This window comes from Vigna angularis, chromosome 4 (assembly GCF_016808095.1).
Source record: "Vigna angularis cultivar LongXiaoDou No.4 chromosome 4, ASM1680809v1, whole genome shotgun sequence".
Lineage (NCBI taxonomy): Eukaryota > Viridiplantae > Streptophyta > Magnoliopsida > Fabales > Fabaceae > Vigna > Vigna angularis.
Window position 1 is genome coordinate 36,884,833 of NC_068973.1, and position 18,330 is coordinate 36,903,162.

Here is an 18,330-nt window from a genome sequence, read left to right on the forward strand (position 1 = left end):
CTTGTTTAAGGCGCCATTCAATTCGGCTTGTAATGAAGATATGATTGGAATTTCAAACCGGTAATCATCGTTAGGCACTGTTAATGGTTTACATTTACTTTTTATTCACATACCTTCATTATTCAATACATGCTATCATTTTTATCCCATAAGACATTGTAAATAACATTTATAAACGAAACGTTTATAAACTGTTTAGTCACACCACAAATAACATTAGTTATTGAGAATAATTAGGTTATTGGTATATAAGCGACTAGCTCTAATTAAAAACTTATCATGAAATTTTATAAATATAATTATGATAGTTTGATTATCTTTTAGTTTGTATTATTGTCAATTGTTCAAATAAACATGAATGTCAGAATGCCTTTTATAAATAAATCAATCGGTGAAAGAAAAATTAAGGACCAAACTGCAATATAAACTTAGAAACAAAAAATAATTTATGTAATAAAACTTAATCTCGATCCCAAATCGAATTATGAACTTAAAATAACTGCTCTTACAAAACAATCTTTTGTACTGTTACAAAAGTATAATATATCAAAGCAAATAATGTTCATGGAGACAAAAAGATTCATAAACACTTAATATACATATAGAGAATACAGTTTATAAATTTATAACGTATATGATGTGATAAAATATATATAGTAGATATCCATGAAATTAAGGTATATTTCTATTATTACTTCGTATCAAATTTGATGTCTTAGTCTATATCTTATAAAATTTCATATACTTCTTTTGTTGCAAAGTTTGATTTAAAGTACACCAATATTATAATTACAGTTAAAAACATGGTTAATTAATCTAAAATTAAAATAATTAAACATAGAAAAATAATAAATGAAGGTTTAATGATAATTAAAAACATTTAGTTCGTTTCTTGTGAGTCAAGAGAGTATTCAGATTCAATCTTTTAAGTTTCAATCTTATGGATAAAAATTTTAATTTTTATATAGAGATAATTACTCGTAAATATAAATATATGATATGTATTTAAATTTTTATACAGAGATAATTTTAAAATAATTACTCATAATATTTTTAAATTTAAAATATAACATATATGATATGTATAGATATTTTATAAGTAAATATTTATATAATTTCAAATAAATGGCTCTTAAAACTAAATTATAAACATTGAAGTATCTAAAATTTTTTAAAATTATCAAAATAGAATAAAATAATGTATAGTTATGCATGAGAATATTTATTGTTTACAATCACATTTTAACACGATGCCAAAATCACAATATATATATATATATATATATATAATCCAAAAAGGAAATTTTCATTTAATAAAGAATCTCATTAGGAATTTCAGATTTTCAATTATTAGAATAAACATCAAAATCAATTTTGATCGACTTTCCAAAAATACATGTTAGATTTGGTATATCCATTAAAAACTGACGCCTAACTTAAGATTAGGGTTTTAACATTTCCACTTATAGAACAGTTTATGGATAATCATGTATACTCTCAACCAATATTTATGTAAGACTTTCATAGTATAAGTGATTTTTTATTTCAAAATTAACAAACTTGAAAATGTTATTTTATTAATGACTTCATTACTCCATGTGTATTAAACTTCTTAAGATAGGTTAATTACTTTTTAAATATTATTCCCTCACATCAATGAAACATATTAAATAAATATTTAAATTCCAATCATTACTAAAAAAACATTCAAAATTTAGTTAAATTCAAACTTATCCATCAAAACTCTCATTCATCAAGCTATCAACTTCATCAAATTAAATTAAATTAAAGGTCAACTTTTTCATAGAATATTTTCAATTAACAATAAATGCAAAAAGTTAAATCTTAAAACATATAAGCATATATGAAACTTATTATTTCTTTCTACAATTCTCACGCTTTTTTAAGATAGAATCGACAAATCACTAATTCAAAATAAACAAATAGTCTAATACAGTTTCCTACGCCCTTGTTTTCATATTCTTCAAATAGAATCTAAAAGACAAAGTTAAGAAAATCTTAACTTGATTTCAGAAATGGTGATTTAGACACTAAACCAAAAATGAAAGACCTATAATAATAGAGAGAAATCTACTCAACTCAGATTTCACAACCAAAGACAGAACTCATGCGTGTAAACTTCATTAAAAGGCGTCGAATCTAAATGTTAGAGAAAAGAAAAGTTACTCAAAACATAAACTTAACTGGATCAAATGATCTTAAACTTTGTTCTCTCGCAAGTTGGGACTTCTAAGAAAAAGAAGATGAAAAAAGTTTCAAAAGTAGAGAGAATATTAAAAAACAGTTTAGATAAACATCAATGTTTTGTAAATAAATCTGATGAGTTGAAAGTCTAATTTTTATATTGCATTAACTTCAAAGCACTGTGGTGTAGAATGTGAACAAACAAAAATTGAAGAACTGAATTAGACTCTAAGATGAGAAAACGGAAGAGATTGAATGATAATGTGAGTTTTTTTAAAGAAGAAAAACCATTTAAAAGGTGTTCTTATCTGGTTCAATATAATATTAAAGAGTACAGTATAATAAAATATTTTAAGTTTTTTTTATTATGGAACCGTCTAATCATACGTCTATTTCAACTATATTTACATGTTATAATTAAATTTCGATAAATTAGTATGTTGTTTATTATTTATTATTATATTATTATTTATTATAATGTTATTATTATCTTTAAATAAGTATGATTATCACATAAACATAAGTTATTATAGTTGATATTAATTCTATAAATACAATTAATATTTCTTAAAAAATATTTACTTTATAAATACTCATTATCATTTTTTCTAAAAGATTCTAACTCTCTTTTAAGAGTTAAAAAGTTTTTTTTAAGTGGATTTCACTTCTCTCAATAGTAATTAGTCTCCTTCCAAAAAGAAACAGTCAAATTATGGTTAGAATTTTATCTGTCTACAAATTTATACTCAAAATCTGAATAAGAAGAGAAAGAAAATGGACAAAATAAAAAAGTGAAAGATGAAGCAAAAGAAGGAATACGGATAATAAATGGGCTGAGGCCCAAAGGATTTATATCATAGCCATATATAGTGTCTTTATAGCAATGTTTGGTAAAAAAATGTTGTCGAAAATGAAAAAGGGAAAAATGATATTGTGGTTTTTAGCCATGGAAGTTTGGATTTTGCAAAATAAGTTTTAGCAGCAAGAGAAGTGATTATGAAAGTGATAAGCCCAGTTGAAAGAATGATGAAGAGGGAGTTTGGGAATAGAAAGTGATCATTATCATTGGACAAACCATTTCTATGATTCCATTTTGCTATATCGTTGTAGAACCAAATCTCTTTTACAGATTTCTCTGTCTCTCGTCAAAACCTAACTGTTAAAAGCATCCCAAAAAGAATGCCATAAAGTAAAAAAAATAAAAATAAAAATCTTTAGAATCCATTTCAAAGTACTCCAAAGATGACAACTTTAACGCTACTTTCTTTGTTTTTTCTCTTCTACCTCTCACACACACACACTCACTCAAATCAAATAATCACGACAAATCAAAACATGGCGTGGTCTTAATGGTCACCTACTCCAGTTATAGTAAATCCTACAAGATGGTCGTGTTCACAATTTTCACCAATCATATCGTCTGCTTTTTTTTCTTTTAAAACGTGCTTTTTTTTCTTACCTAATTTCTTCGCATGGAAAAGTGATTCTTGAAGAGCCCTGTTTGTTTTCTTCTTGTGGTGTCGATGGATTTATTAAAGCAAGTTGATGAACAGAAGGAGTCGAATTATTTGTGGATAAAGGCAAAAGCCAAACCCTTTAACTAAACGACAAATCATTACATACTTAGACATTACCTCGACTATATCCATAATCATATGTAGTTTTAGTTCAAATTGACGTAATAGTTTTTGGTCCTAATATTTAAATGTTTCAAAATATAAATAAATACCTAATTCCGTTTAAAATTATACATTTTATTGTATTAATCTAGTTAGATAATTTTAACATTTACTTAAACATATTATACTTTTCTAATGTAACATTCTCATTCCTTTTACATTAATAAAAATTACATGTATTTTTAACTGTGATAATAATAATAACTTTATACAATTTTTAGTGTAAAACTCATGGAATCTTTTATATAAATGTAATTATTTTTTAAATTAAAATAATTATTTTATTTTTTATATTTCAAATAAATATTTATTTATATTTATTTTTTTAAACTAAAATGATTATCTAGAAAAAAAAAAGAGACACGTTTTTCAATGTGTTTTCAATAACTACCGATAAATTTGCTAGAAAAAATTGGTGCATCAATAATAAAGGGAGGTGTATATAACAATTGTCTTTGTTTAACCTTCTTTCTACTAGGTTTCTAAATATCAAGCATGGGCCTAAACAGATTTTTCCAAATGAACTTGAGCTGATGCCGAGGGCTGAAAAGGTTAAATAACAATATATTCTTTTAAGGGTGTAGTTTTAATATATTATCAACGTGAATAATTTTATAAAAAATAGTTACTGTTTCGGATGTGAGGGGTTGTGCTGGTCTCACGTCTCCACGTCACTCTCTTCTCGTATTTCGTACGTCGGATCCTCTGTACTCACTCCTCAGTTCGCCGGTGGGAGACCTGCAAAAGATTCTCCGATGCCAAAGTCAGTTGAGAGCTAAGACGTTTTTCTCAGACAGTAATGAATGTGCAATAAATGCAACCTATCTACCACTCACCCTGGATCTGTATTTATAGTTTTCGCTATGGGCTTGGGATTAGTGAAAAGTTAATCACAGTCCAAATAGCTTTTAAACCCTACTTACCTTAAACTAAGATGATTAGTAACACGGCCGGCCGCCCTCGCGGGTCTTACCTCGAGATCGGCCGGTCCTGACGGGTCCACGGCCTGGGCGGCCGGCTTTGGGTGAGTTTTGAGTATGGGCGCACGGGCGTCCGTCCTGCCATACATAACCTTTCACAATAGTGTGATCATGGGGCACATGGGCGTCCGCCCTTTAATACCTAACCCTTCCCATCAGTAAGTAGAAGTGTAGTTTCCTGGGTCTCATACGTTAATGTGGGCGGTCGGTCCGTTTGGTAGTCCGATGACATGGATGTCCTTCCGTATGGCGTCCGTTCCTTGGGTCTCATACGGTGATGTGGGCGGCCGGTCCGTTTGGCAGTCCCATGACATGAATGTCCTTCCGTACGACGACCGGTCCCTGCTGGTACAGTTATAATTATATATTATAAAAAAAACTACTCTTACGACAGATAATGATTTTATTATCTATAAAATCTACACTGTCTATATTATTATATATAAAAAAATTTCCCTTTTGACATATACATTTTGTTTTTATTTTTTTTTTCTTTAAGTATTTTGAAATAAAAGTAATTATTTTATTAATTTTATGATATTTTTTTCTATTTGACCATTTTTATTTTCTGAAATTTAATATTTTTAAACTAAAATAACTATTTATATTAAAAATTATTTAATAGAAGTCCTCGATTAGAGATAAGATCAATTTATAGTATATAAGTAGATACAAACCTCGTTTTATAATCCGATTTTGTAGGATTAAATTAGGTTTAAAGTTCACTTCTTAACATTATCTAAAACGAACTAAAAATTACTTATTTTTTTTTTTTATAAAAAGAAGTGAAGACATATATTCTTATTTTCTTACCAGTATAAATACTAAAAATAACTACACATTTAAACCGTTTAACATATTAAAAATCACCTACAACTTTATACAGCTATCCACTATTCTTTAATTTTTATTTAATCATTATTCTTAATATTTAAAAAATATATAAAAGTACCATGTAAAAGTCTGTAACTGGATGATAATATATAAAAACAATAATTGCACTACCTCCGCACTTTAATTAAATTTAAGTATTAATATATAGTTACACATTTCTTTATTCATTGTTTATTGTTTGTGTTTTGAATCACGCTCTTGGATTTGTAGTGGGCTATGTAATTGGGTTTATTTAGTTGGGTTGTTCCCTTTCCACTGATCATTGGGTATTTTCTGTAATTTTTAACTCCTTAAATTCTTATTGGATTTAACTTTAGTCATTTATTTTTTATTGCTTTTGGGCCTTTTGTCCATAAATAGCTTTGACTTAAAATTGGTTTAGGTTAATGAAATTTGTGAGATCAATAAGAGCTGTTGTACGGATTATTTTCCACACCCAATGAGTCGATAAAAATAATATAAACAAAAAATAATCACAAAATTAAAATAGAAAATAAGAATCATACTAATCACGATATTAAAAAAAGGGAATAATCATTCTCTGGCAAATACAAACAAAATGTTACATAAAGGGGTTGAATTTTTTTTGAATATAAAAAAGGGAAAAAAAGAGCAAGATATTATAAAATTAAAATTTAATTTCTTGAGTGTATAAATAACTTAGGTGATTGTTTAATATGAGAAGATTTACAAATTTTACGGTAAAATTTATAATTTTTGTCAAAAAGATTATACAAAAAAGGTCTTTCTATTGTGTGATTTACTAATATAATAATTAAAAAAAACAATTATCTTTCTATTAACTTATTGATATTATAAGATCAAATAGAAATTTAAATCTAAGAAATTATATTTGGGATGTTGTAGCTATAAGTAAGGTAGGTATTAATTAATGTTGTTATGGTTTGATTATCGAAGATGATATAATTTTGGTTTGGTTACATGAATTGTGCCACAGAAGAGAGCAGATTGACTAATCCAAAGAAGACATAAACATTAATTTAAGGAAGGTGTACATTATTCTCTTCGAATTCATCCAACAAGACACAGAAACAAAAAATAAAGAATTAAGCATTGGCAAGAGGAAGTCATGTGGCTTTTAAAAGCAAAGAATCCCAAGATTTTGTGGGAACAATGCATATCAAAGTTTTATATATTATATAAGTTAGAGGCTATGATGCAATGTTAAAACCCTTTTGAATATTAGTGGACAGCCAGTTATGTTTTTTTTTCTATTCATAGATTAATTCACAGCGATCATGAAGATCTTTTCAACATCTCATTAGAGAAGCCGATTAGGACAAACTTACTTTCATTTCAATTTTTCTTTCTACCACTTGTCCACTCTTGTACATGTTTTTGCCAGCTTCTTCCCATCTAAGCTATACAACTCTCTATTAAAAACCATCTCATGTTTCGATAAAATAATGTATAAGCCTTTCTCCATCAACATCCATGTGTTTTCTAAGATATTTTACCACATCAATTCAACAATAATCAAATTTGAGTTCTTATTTTTAATAAATTAATTTAAGATAAAAAAAATTATGAATCTTATTTTTTTTTAGATTTAGAATTTTATTCTCTAATAATCATTATAATGAATCTCTTAACATTTAAAATTTTTGTTATGAAGATTTTTAATACAATAAATTTTCACATTTAAGACTTTTTACATCATATAAAAAGTTATTGAGTGTATGATATCTTTGATCAATTTTTCATTTTTCATGTGAGATTAATTTAAGGGTTAAATATGTTTTTGTCTCTTAAATTTTAAATTGAAAATTGTAATTAGTCTTTTTTTTTTGTTTCAATTTAGTTTCCAACTTTATAAATGTATAGATTTAGTTATTTTAACCAAATTTTGTTAAGTTTATTTAACTTTTTAAACGCGTTTCAGACTAACATTTGAGTAGTTTACAGGATTTGACACATTTTTGTTTTAATATTATTTAAGAAACATGTTTGAAATGTCAAATAAACATAATAAAATTTAGTTAAAAGGACTACTTGCACACATTTCTAAAATTAAAAACTAATTCCAATTTTTAGTTTATCTTCTCTTTAACCTTTAATTTAATAATGATATGACCTAAATTAAACGAACTTAAAAAAAATAACACTACTTTTTCATTTCAAAATTTTTAAACATTATTTATGAGTTTTCTTTCTTCTGGTTCAAATTATCTTTTTCACTCTATATAAAATTTATACTCGTTTAAATTTTTAATATACATCTCATTCGTTTAAGTCACTTTTAACCAAAATTTTAAAACATAAAAAAATATATATATGATTAAGAGTTTTGAACACAAAGGTGTAGCCAAAGCTTCTTACTTTTAAGATTGAATGTTAGTTGTTTGTGGAAAGATAAAATGGAGAAGAATATGCAAGTAATATATGATTTTGTTTGTAATTGGGATGGCATGCATATGATTGAAAGTTGAAAGTGGTAAAAGGAAAAGGGAAAGATGAATAGTTTTGTATGAATCTAAATGTATCTGTAAAGCATAGATAAGAAAGGTTTTTAGTGTAGAGGAAGGGGCAAAGTGGAGTGGGCATTAGCAAAAGATTATTAGTGAACTATTAATAATTAAATACTAACCTTGTTTGCATTAGGCTATCAATATCATGTTTTCCTCTCTTTATAACTAGTGATTGTCTACGTGTTATGTCCGTCTTCGCTTTTATGCTCTACTCGCACAAAACTTTCGTGTTTTCCACGTCAATATATATTCAATATTTAATTATACCAATAAAACGAAATTGCTCCAAACTCCTTCTCTTTTCTCTTCAATTATTTTTGTCTTTTTTTTTTTAACAAAGCTACCATTAATCTTAAAAGATAAATTATGACATCATAGATAATCAATCAATCTAAATAGTTTTGTACGCGTACAAATCTTAAAGAATATTCTCAAACTTTTCCTCTTTTTTAAATATCATTTCTTAATCATCATATTTTCTTCATGCTCTTTTTTTTTCTCTCTCTCCCTAATCACTGTTTATTTTCAAAACTCAAAACTGATTACACGTCTGCTTTAAACTTAAACCTGTCATTTGTTAACATTTTTTTTTAAATTAAGTTTCTGTATACTTTTATGGCATTTTATTTGGACTTTTTGCTCTTGTTTTCTTCTTTATATATTTACATTTCAAATCTTCAAAATATATCCACGGGTTTTTATTCCACCATACTTTTTAGAAAAAAATCTTGCATAAGTATGTTTTATTTCATTTGTAACAAATTTTATAATTCTTACATTATTTTTAAAATTTTTACTACTTTTTTTTTCTAGAATCATTATATTTCAAAAGTTCTGAATATATTTATATTTTAAATAGAAGGATGTGTCTTTTTTATAAAGGATCACTATGAAAAAAACAATATCAATTAAACTTGAATTTAATTCACGTAAATGATTGACACGTTTTCTAACAAATTTTTTTAATATAATGTTATGAATTTTTATTCATGATATTCCACTTTCTTATTTTTACATAATATAAAAAATATAATCAAACTTGTATTTATAATCGGATTTATATATCATACTAGAATAGTTTTATATACGTTAAAATAACAAAATAAAGTAAAACTTTTTTTTTGTAAATATGATTTTAGAATTGAGATTTTAACCTTATTCTTAATTATTTAAAATAAACAGATTATATCCTAAAAATAAATAAAGAATTATTATATTTTGAATTTTAAGATGGTAAATCATTTTTAAAAATGATAATTATTTAAAAATATATAACTACTAAATTGTAGTTCATGGTCTAAGTAAATAAATAACAGTAGTGGTAATATAAGCTTACTCAATACGTTGACTTCTTCTTGTGTAGTTTTTGCATATTTGTAAACCTACGAACCGTTTCCTTACAAAAAAAGAAATAAAATAAAAAGTTTATAATATTTCATTTCCAAATTTAAACACGTTAGATATACAATAATTTAGTGCAAACATAACGACTACAAAAAAAACGTAAAGGATAATTGTACCATATGGACTGGCCCCAAAAGCAGTCCCGAGACTTAGACAATCATCGGTGTTTCTCCCATCTTTTACTCCCGACAGTATGGGCGGACGGCTGTTTGCATAAATATTTATCTCACACGCTGTGTAACTTGACCGTCCGTTCCTCCACCTGGTGAGTGATGCTGGTTTACCATACGGGCGGGGGATCAAGATCGGCCGATTGGTAAATCAGGACGTTAAGACGAAGATTAAGGTAAATAAGGATTAGAGCTATTGGGGCTGGAATTGGGCCGTGATTAACTTTTCCCTAATCCCAAGTCCATAGCAAAAACTATAAATACATGTCAGAGGTAAGTGGTAGACAGGTTGCATTTACAACGCATTCATTACTGTTTCATCAAATCGCCAACAGTTTCCGTACTGACTTTGGCATCAGAGAATCTTTGACAGGTTCCTCGGACGACAAGAGTGGACAACGAAGATTGGAACGAAACCGGACGACAAGAGGACAAATTGTGGAGGCATTTGATAACTTAGCCCCAAATAACTGAAACAATAATGATTTAATATTACAACAAATAAACAAATAAATGTACTATGATAAAAAATTATATATTAAAATAAATCATGAAGTAAAATCTGTATTAATACTTTTAAATACATAACACTAATGAAATAACAAATAAAATATTTACTCATTCAACATATAAATAGTACTACACAACAATAAAATATTAAAAAATATAATGTAAATTGTAAATTAGGACTTTCCATCCTCAGCTTTGAATCGTAATTTGTTCATTACGCTTGACTCACTTATGGAGACTAAGAATTGCATGCCAACTTCAATCCGACTCCATAATCATCCCTATTAAATATTATATTTTATACTTCTCCATTAATGCAACGACTAACCGTACAAAATACTCTTAATTCAATTAGTTTAATCAAAATTAAATGTTTAACTTTGAATTTGCACCTTTAATTTTGAATGAATGATTTTGGGAAGACAATTTTGATTTTTGTATTGATGAAAAGTGATTGGTTGGACCAAAATGCAGATCATGTAGAAGAAGATCCGATGGAGGAAATTATGGACAAAAAATGTCTTCTTGACTCTGATTATTCTCTTATCAGAATTCTAATAATTTTATAATCAATAGAAAGAAGAGGAAACTACATGCATTAAGCTCAGATAATCTTTGTTTATTTGCTGTGTGGAGTCTTCAAAACCATCTTTAAATGCGATGAATTTCATTATCAAGCATTTTAAGAACTTTATTATCCATAAAAAAAATAAAATTCTGCTTTCACATATACTTGAATAACACAAATTTAATGAATTAATTAAAGATAAAGATAAATCTACAATATATGAAAGTAAATACAAAACTTGCACTACAAACTAATTTTATAATATTAAATTTAAAGTTTACTTAATACCACCATCATTCAAAATCTACATTTGTTTGTTGAATATATTCTAATATTTAATTTATCATAATATAGAATCTCATATTAGAAATGTATATGATTTTCCAATAAAATAATGTAAAAACAAAAGTATAATCTGTATAAATTAGTTAAGGGAAGCATTTATTGATGTAGCTAGTTTATGTAAATTGTTTTCTCCATCTTCATTTATAAAAGTATGTTATTAATATGGTGGTAGTAAACTCTAAATGAAAAAAAATAATCCAGTTTTATAGATTAAAATGTAATTGGTATAGAAATTTCATTAAAAATACTCTGTTAGATTCTTCGAAAATAAATCATATGTTAAGTGAAGATAATTACATATATTCCAAAATAAAATATTTTAGACGATATATATTAGCTATTTTTTTTCAAGATAAATAATTCATCCTGGCATCATACTTATTGTTTTTTTATGATTTGTTTTAGAAATAATGAAGGAGAATTGACTGTGAACTTTCATTCGAACTCTCATTTTTGTTTACAATTATTCTTATTTTTATTATATATTAAAAAAATAAGTTGAAAATTGTAAGAAATGAGTAATATTAATATAAATTTATAGTGAAAAGCCAAAAGGTCTGGATCACTTAAAGACAGTTTCTATCCCAGCACCGTCCAATGTCCAATGAATGAGAAAATATATTCTGATTGGATTCGGTTCTCTTTCGAGCGCGTGCGGAAGACGCGCATGTTTTTCTCACAAATCTTAAGATTTGGCTTCACTACAAGATTGTGATTAAGACCACTGCAATAATTTTATTTAAGAAAAAATGAATACTGTTTATAAAGAACTTTGAAGAGAATCATTCTAAAATTTTAGAGATAAAAAAAACATATACAATATTAAAAAAATTAAAATATAAGAGACAATATTAAGATTTGAAGACAACTTTTTTTAGACTCTTTAATAAATTTTGATGAGTTGGTATATGATGTTTGAGTAAAAGCCAATTTAGTAAAATATGATAATTTATGACTTATAGATAATAAATTGATAAAGCCCAATCTTGTTAAATTTTTTTAAAAGTAGAAAGAGTTAATTAATTAAAAAAGCATATGAGATTAACATAAAAAAAGTGGAGCATGTTTAATAATAATATAAATTAATGATATATTTAGGTCTATAGAAGTTTGGATTGTGAATAGGAACACACAATAATAGTTTCTCTCTCTTTCTCAATCACTTTCTCCTTCCACTGTTGCACGCTGACACCCACATAAGCACAAAAAGACACCAACTTTTTCGCTCCTTCCTTGCATTTATTGTTCTTTTCAATTATTCATTCACATTGTCCTCACAAATTACTATTTATTCCCCCACCAAAAAAAGTCTTTTTTTTTTTTCAATTGTTTTCTGTGTCTTCTGTTTCATAGCTTCTATCTGGGTTTTGGTTTCTGAACCACGAGCACAGAAGTGGTATTTGTGAAGTTTGGAGAAGAAAATGACTGTGGAGAAGAGAATGAGTGATTCCGGCGAAGAGTTTCCCGTCGGAATGCGTGTGCTCGCCGTCGATGATGACCCCATCTGCCTCATGGTTTTGGAAAACCTCCTCCGGAAATGTCAATATCATGGTTTGAATCTTCTACTGTTGCTTTTACTTACTCTTATTCATGATTTAGGGTTTTGGTTTGTGCTTTGTTCTTTCTTTTAGATTTTTGTGTTCTGTTTTAGATTCTTTTGTTCGTGGTAGTTAATATGGATATACTTTTACTAATAAAATTGTTTATAGAGAATACTACAGTGAACTCCAACTTCCTTAATTGTTGCAGAGGAAGCTTTTGTTGTAGGTTATATTATAGGCTACATATTTGTTTTACTGCTTGTTGTGCCTTGATTTCGATGCAGGATCTCATTATTTCTTTGGCATGAGTATTTTGTAGCGTGTTTGGTTTCATATTTGGGACATGATTTTCCAGGTCTTGGATGTGATTTTAGAAGCTAATAATTGTAGCTTCCCCACCCTAAACGTGATTTTCAGAATCTAATATTTATAGGCTTATAGCTTCCACATCCCTAACGTGATTCTTCCATCTTTAACAAAATTCCAAATATGCACTTTGATGAACATTAGTTTTGTAACTGTCTATCCTGCGGATGTGTGTGCAATGTGCCTCTTTACTCTTTCAGAATGATATTTATTTTGGTTATGGATGGGGTTGCAGTAACTACGACAAATCAAGCAATAACAGCGTTGGCGCTTTTGAGAGAACACAAAGACAAGTTTGACCTGGTAATCAGTGATGTGCATATGCCAGACATGGATGGATTTAAGCTGCTTGAGCTAGTGGGACTTGAGATGGACCTTCCCGTCATAAGTGAGTGAGAGGATGTTGTATGCTTATATCTGATCTTGGTACCTATGTTCACCATTTCTTCATTTTAACTATCATTATTTCACCATTTCTAACTTGAATAACAATTATTAATATAGTTATTAATCAAGTTAGAAATTTAAGGTATTTAGATGTCAAATAATGAGTTTTCTAACTTTTCCTTTTAAAAAAAAATCATCTGTACTATGTTTTTGTATAAATAGTCCAGTCCCGCAATAGAACTTTTTAAGTTTCATAGTTGGCTTTTGATAAATGTGAAAATGTGAAGAGTCAATAATGTTATGTAGGAAGGCTATTTTGAGTTATTTGCGCAGCTTCAATGAGTATTTGGTGAACCTTTGGTGTTATAAAATGTTTTATTCCAGTGTTGTCTGCAAATGGTGATACGAAGCTGGTGATGAAAGGGATTTCTCATGGAGCCTGTGATTATCTGCTGAAACCCGTGAGAATGGAGGAGCTCAAGAACATCTGGCAGCATGTAATCCGAAGGAAGAAGTTTGACTCAAAAGAGAAGAACAAAACGAGCAACTTAGACAAACCCACTTCTGATAGTGGCAATGGACATGGATCATCAGGAGCTGTAAATTCAGATCAAAATGAGAAGCTGACTAAGAAACGGAAGGATCAAGATGAAGATGAAGATGAGGAGCAGGAGAATGATCATGACAATGAGGACCCGTCAACCCAGAAGAAACCTCGGGTGGTTTGGTCTGTGGAACTGCACCGCAAGTTTGTTGCTGCTGTTAATCAGCTAGGCATTGACAGTATGTTATTCACTCTTTTACAGGATAAGACAACTGTTATAACTTCTATCAAATTTTTGATGAGCTTATTCAAATTGTTCTCATTATTTTTGTTATTTTCATGATGCTTTTTGATATCTGGTTAGATTCAATTAAACGTTCAGAACATATATATGTTGTTAATTATTCTGAAGACTTTCTTAACACTCTTCCTTATTTTTAAGTGACACCTGGGATTGTAAGGTCACAATTATTCAAAATTTATGCCATTGATGTAGTTTTCCCTTACTAGTATGAATTTGGGCTTCATGATATTGTTGTTTTGCTGGCAGAGGCTGTACCTAAAAAAATTCTTGATTTGATGAATGTTGAAAAGCTTACAAGGGAGAATGTGGCGAGCCATCTCCAGGCATTTTTCTAGTCCTTTGTGTTTTAATTTACTGTAACATAACTTTCCATTCACTGAATGTTTCTTCTGTATGAAATGGCTGCAGAAGTATAGGCTTTATCTGAAAAGAATTAGTTGCGTGGCTAACCAACAGGCTAATATGGTGGCGGCCTTAGGGGGTGCAGATCCATCCTATCTGAGAATGAGTTCTGTGAATGGGGTTGGACATTTACAAACATTGACTGGTTCTGGGCAGCTTCATAACAATGGTTTTAGATCCTTTCCACCTGGTGGGATAATTAATAGGTTGAACACTCCTGCGGGTTTGAATGTGCACGGATTTCCTTCTGGAGTTCTTCAGTTGAGTCAGTCACAAAATTTAAACAACACTAATGATCATCTGAAGTTCCGGTCAGCCATCACTCCTGTTAATCAGAATGGTGTTCAGGGAATGCCATTGTCTGTTCAAAACAATAAGAGTCTCATTTCTGTTCAAAATTTGACCTCGGTTTTTAATGCCAAAACAAATTTTCCCATCTCAAATAAACTCCCAGATCCAAGACCAAAAATAACATCTGTCTCTCGCACTTCAGATGTAGGTATCTCAAACAATGGCTTGATGTTGGAACCATGCCCTCAAAGCACACAAGGGAGTGTAAGGATTGAAACTTTATCTTCAGTGGCCTCTCAACATTCAGAATTTTCTTTGCCTTTGCTGGATCAAGGTAGGTATAATGATAGTTGGACTAGTGCTGTGCAGCCATCTGTGATCCAGACAAACTCTTACCCTCCAAGTGAATGTTTTAAACCGACAAATGTACCTCCTCCAGATAACATGGCTACTATACCCCTGCAAGGTGGGAATCTGACTGGTCCATCCATCACTTCACTGTCTAGGCAATCCCATGATTCAATGACCGATATGCATTCTGAAGGGTTGACTTTAACTAACAGACCTGGGAATATAAGCAGTAATGTACCGTTTCAAGGGTGGGATGACCGAAATCACGATGCTACTCATCATTCGAATAATATGTTTGCATCAATAAACTCACTGACTCCAGTCAATGGTGCTGCTGTTCCAGCGGGCCATGCAGCAGCAAACTCAGCCTCACATAGAAATTTGGACTTTAACTTTTGTGATCCCTTACAAATGAAGCATGATGGTTTTGTGGAATTAACTGAAGAGATCTCATCTAAGCAACATCAGGGGAATATCCTGAACCAGCAGAAGTCTCAACATAGTCATTTTTCTAGTAATCTTGGTTCATTGGAGGACTTGGTCAGTTCAATGATGAAACAGGTAATATCATTTATGAATATACGGGGTTTTTCCAAAAATGTTTCTGTATTATTTTTAATCATGTTGACTACACGAAGTGGTCTCATGCGTAAGTGCTTTAAAGTTACTATTTAAAAATCTATCGGTTTTGTATTTCATGTAGATGCAATCACTGCATAATATATGCGAATCTTTTTGATTAAACTGATACCATCCCCACCAATCATAATTTTCACTCCCCGGTCACATATTTCCTGTACGTCATTCTCCTTGGATTATATAATGTTTAAGCATTGTTATACTTGTCCTGCACACTGCAAAGGGCTTGAACAGTTACATTATAAGCATTTGGTGAAATTCTGCTTTTCCCGTATGATAAAATTTATGGGCCACATATATATTTCGTTAGTGTTCATTGTGTTAAGTCTGCCAAATAAGAGCAACTACCACCATCCTTTTAACTCTCGCATTGGCTAAATCCATCTTATTTGTCTATCCTGGATTGGTTAAATAACTTGTCTAGAGAATATTATATCCTGTTATTTTAGCATTTATGATCTAGTATTTTAGTATTTATTGATCTAGTATTTTAGTATTTATTGATCGTTGTTTTATCTTGCATTTGTCTTCAATATTTCCCTCCCAAACTCATTCAGTGCCAATGTTCATGCCATGCAGGAGAAAGACAGGCTGAAATTATTGGATGAAAACCTCTTTTGCGATAATTACCCTGGTGGGTTATCTATGTGATAGAAGATTTGCCAGCACATACCAACATATGCTTCCATGTTGATGAGTTTTATAGTTTTCATTGTGTTTAACCACTTTTGTCTTCCTGTAGTTTACTGTAGAGTTTAGCTTGTCCAGGTTACTTTGTACTGAGCAAAGTTCTCTAGGTTCTAAGGGCTTTCTAATTTTATACATATGCATTGTTGTCCCAGTCTTTGGGTCCAGCAATGCGTTATCAAGTTATTAATCACTTTGTTTGATCTCCGTTTACATGTTGGCCTGCAAATTTGACCTTTATCTTCATTCATCAGTCATGCTTTGCAGTGATAAGAGACAGACACGGGCCAGGTGGAACTCACTAGACAAATGGGTACCCACTTGAACCCTGAGTGTTTCTCACACCTTTCTAGACTGATCAGGAAATGCAACTTTGTTAAGTGTAAGTGATTACGATGATGAATGACAATAAACACCACCCCCCCTTGGAAATGTTTTCTTTACCAAACTTATGCATTTAGTTTTATTTACTCACGTTAGTATATACAAATCTTGTGAGGCATACACGTTGAAACTTATCTAATATTTGATTCGTTTGAAGTAAGATTATTTCAGAAATTAAAATGCATAGTTATAAGCTTATAGCTGTGAAGTTATTGATATTGTAATAATTTAATAAATTATGATGTGTGAATATGTTTAGTACAGTTTGGATTATCAATAACTACATATTTTGATGTTTAAAATATACTAGTAGTGATAAAGGAATCGAATCTCTTTTTCTGGATAAAGCTGAACAGAAATGCTTTTCTGCGTTGCAGTATACTCAAGAGACCCATCACAGAGACTAAGTTTACGAAACTTTTAACTCACCTTTACGTAAAACGGTCAAAAAAGTGATAAAAAGGATAAAATTACTTACGCCCACGATTTCCATTTTATGCCAATGGTCACGTCAATGCATCTGCAATCAGAATAATTCTGCGTGAGGAATTGGACTATTGGACTATTTTAGTTTAATGTAAGATATGATTTCTTTGGTTTAGATCCATTTTTAGTTTTTGTTAGTGCAAAATAATTATATATATATATATATGTATATATATAATTATATAATTATATATATATATATATATATATATATATATATAATTATATATATATATATATATATATATATATATATAATTATATAATTATATATATATATATATATATATATATATATATATATATATATATATATATATTTATAAAAACTTGTCAAGTGAAAAAATTAATATATAAAGACCCTTGTTCTAATTTATTTCTATTGTCATATTTAAAATTGTACTTAAATCTGTTATTATGTTTTTGTTAAATATAAAATTACTAAGTACAGATAAACTAGAAAACAACTCCTCAATAATTACATTTGTTAATTGATAATTAACTAAAGATCCATATCATCACATTTAAATATAATAAGTGGTATGAATACCATAATTGGATTCAGCACAGGGTTACATTTTTATAAAATTAACTTTGAATAATTAAAAATAAAAGATTTTTTTAATGATACAGTAAAATTGTGCGTATATTTCGGCTTATAACTAGCTTTTGTTGACATAAACCTGTTAAGTTTTTCTTAAACT

General features: G+C 29.0%; 1 protein-coding gene across 1 annotated transcript; it reads left to right on the forward strand.

The window, feature by feature from the left end:
- Positions 1-12,421: 12,421 nt before the first annotated feature.
- Positions 12,422-17,188, forward strand: LOC108331900 (two-component response regulator ARR12). The gene is made up of 6 exons (XM_017566903.2): positions 12,422-12,795; positions 13,387-13,539; positions 13,923-14,321; positions 14,633-14,709; positions 14,795-15,991; positions 16,649-17,188. The coding sequence occupies exons 1-6, from the start codon at positions 12,666-12,668 to the stop codon at positions 16,718-16,720; spliced, it is 2,028 nt and encodes a 675-aa protein (XP_017422392.1). The 5' UTR covers positions 12,422-12,665; the 3' UTR covers positions 16,721-17,188.
- The last annotated feature ends 1,142 nt before the right edge of the window (positions 17,189-18,330 follow it).

Bases quoted from the DNA above. Each gene is read 5' to 3' on its own strand.
- LOC108331900 (XM_017566903.2), top strand. From the start codon at position 12,666: ATGACTGTGGAGAAGAGAATGAGTGATTCCGGCGAAGAGTTTCCCGTC. The intron at 13,540-13,922 runs GTGAGTGAGAGG...GTTTTATTCCAG, and splicing joins GATGGACCTTCCCGTCATAA to TGTTGTCTGCAAATGGTGAT. The intron at 15,992-16,648 runs GTAATATCATTT...CATGCCATGCAG, and splicing joins TCAGTTCAATGATGAAACAG to GAGAAAGACAGGCTGAAATT.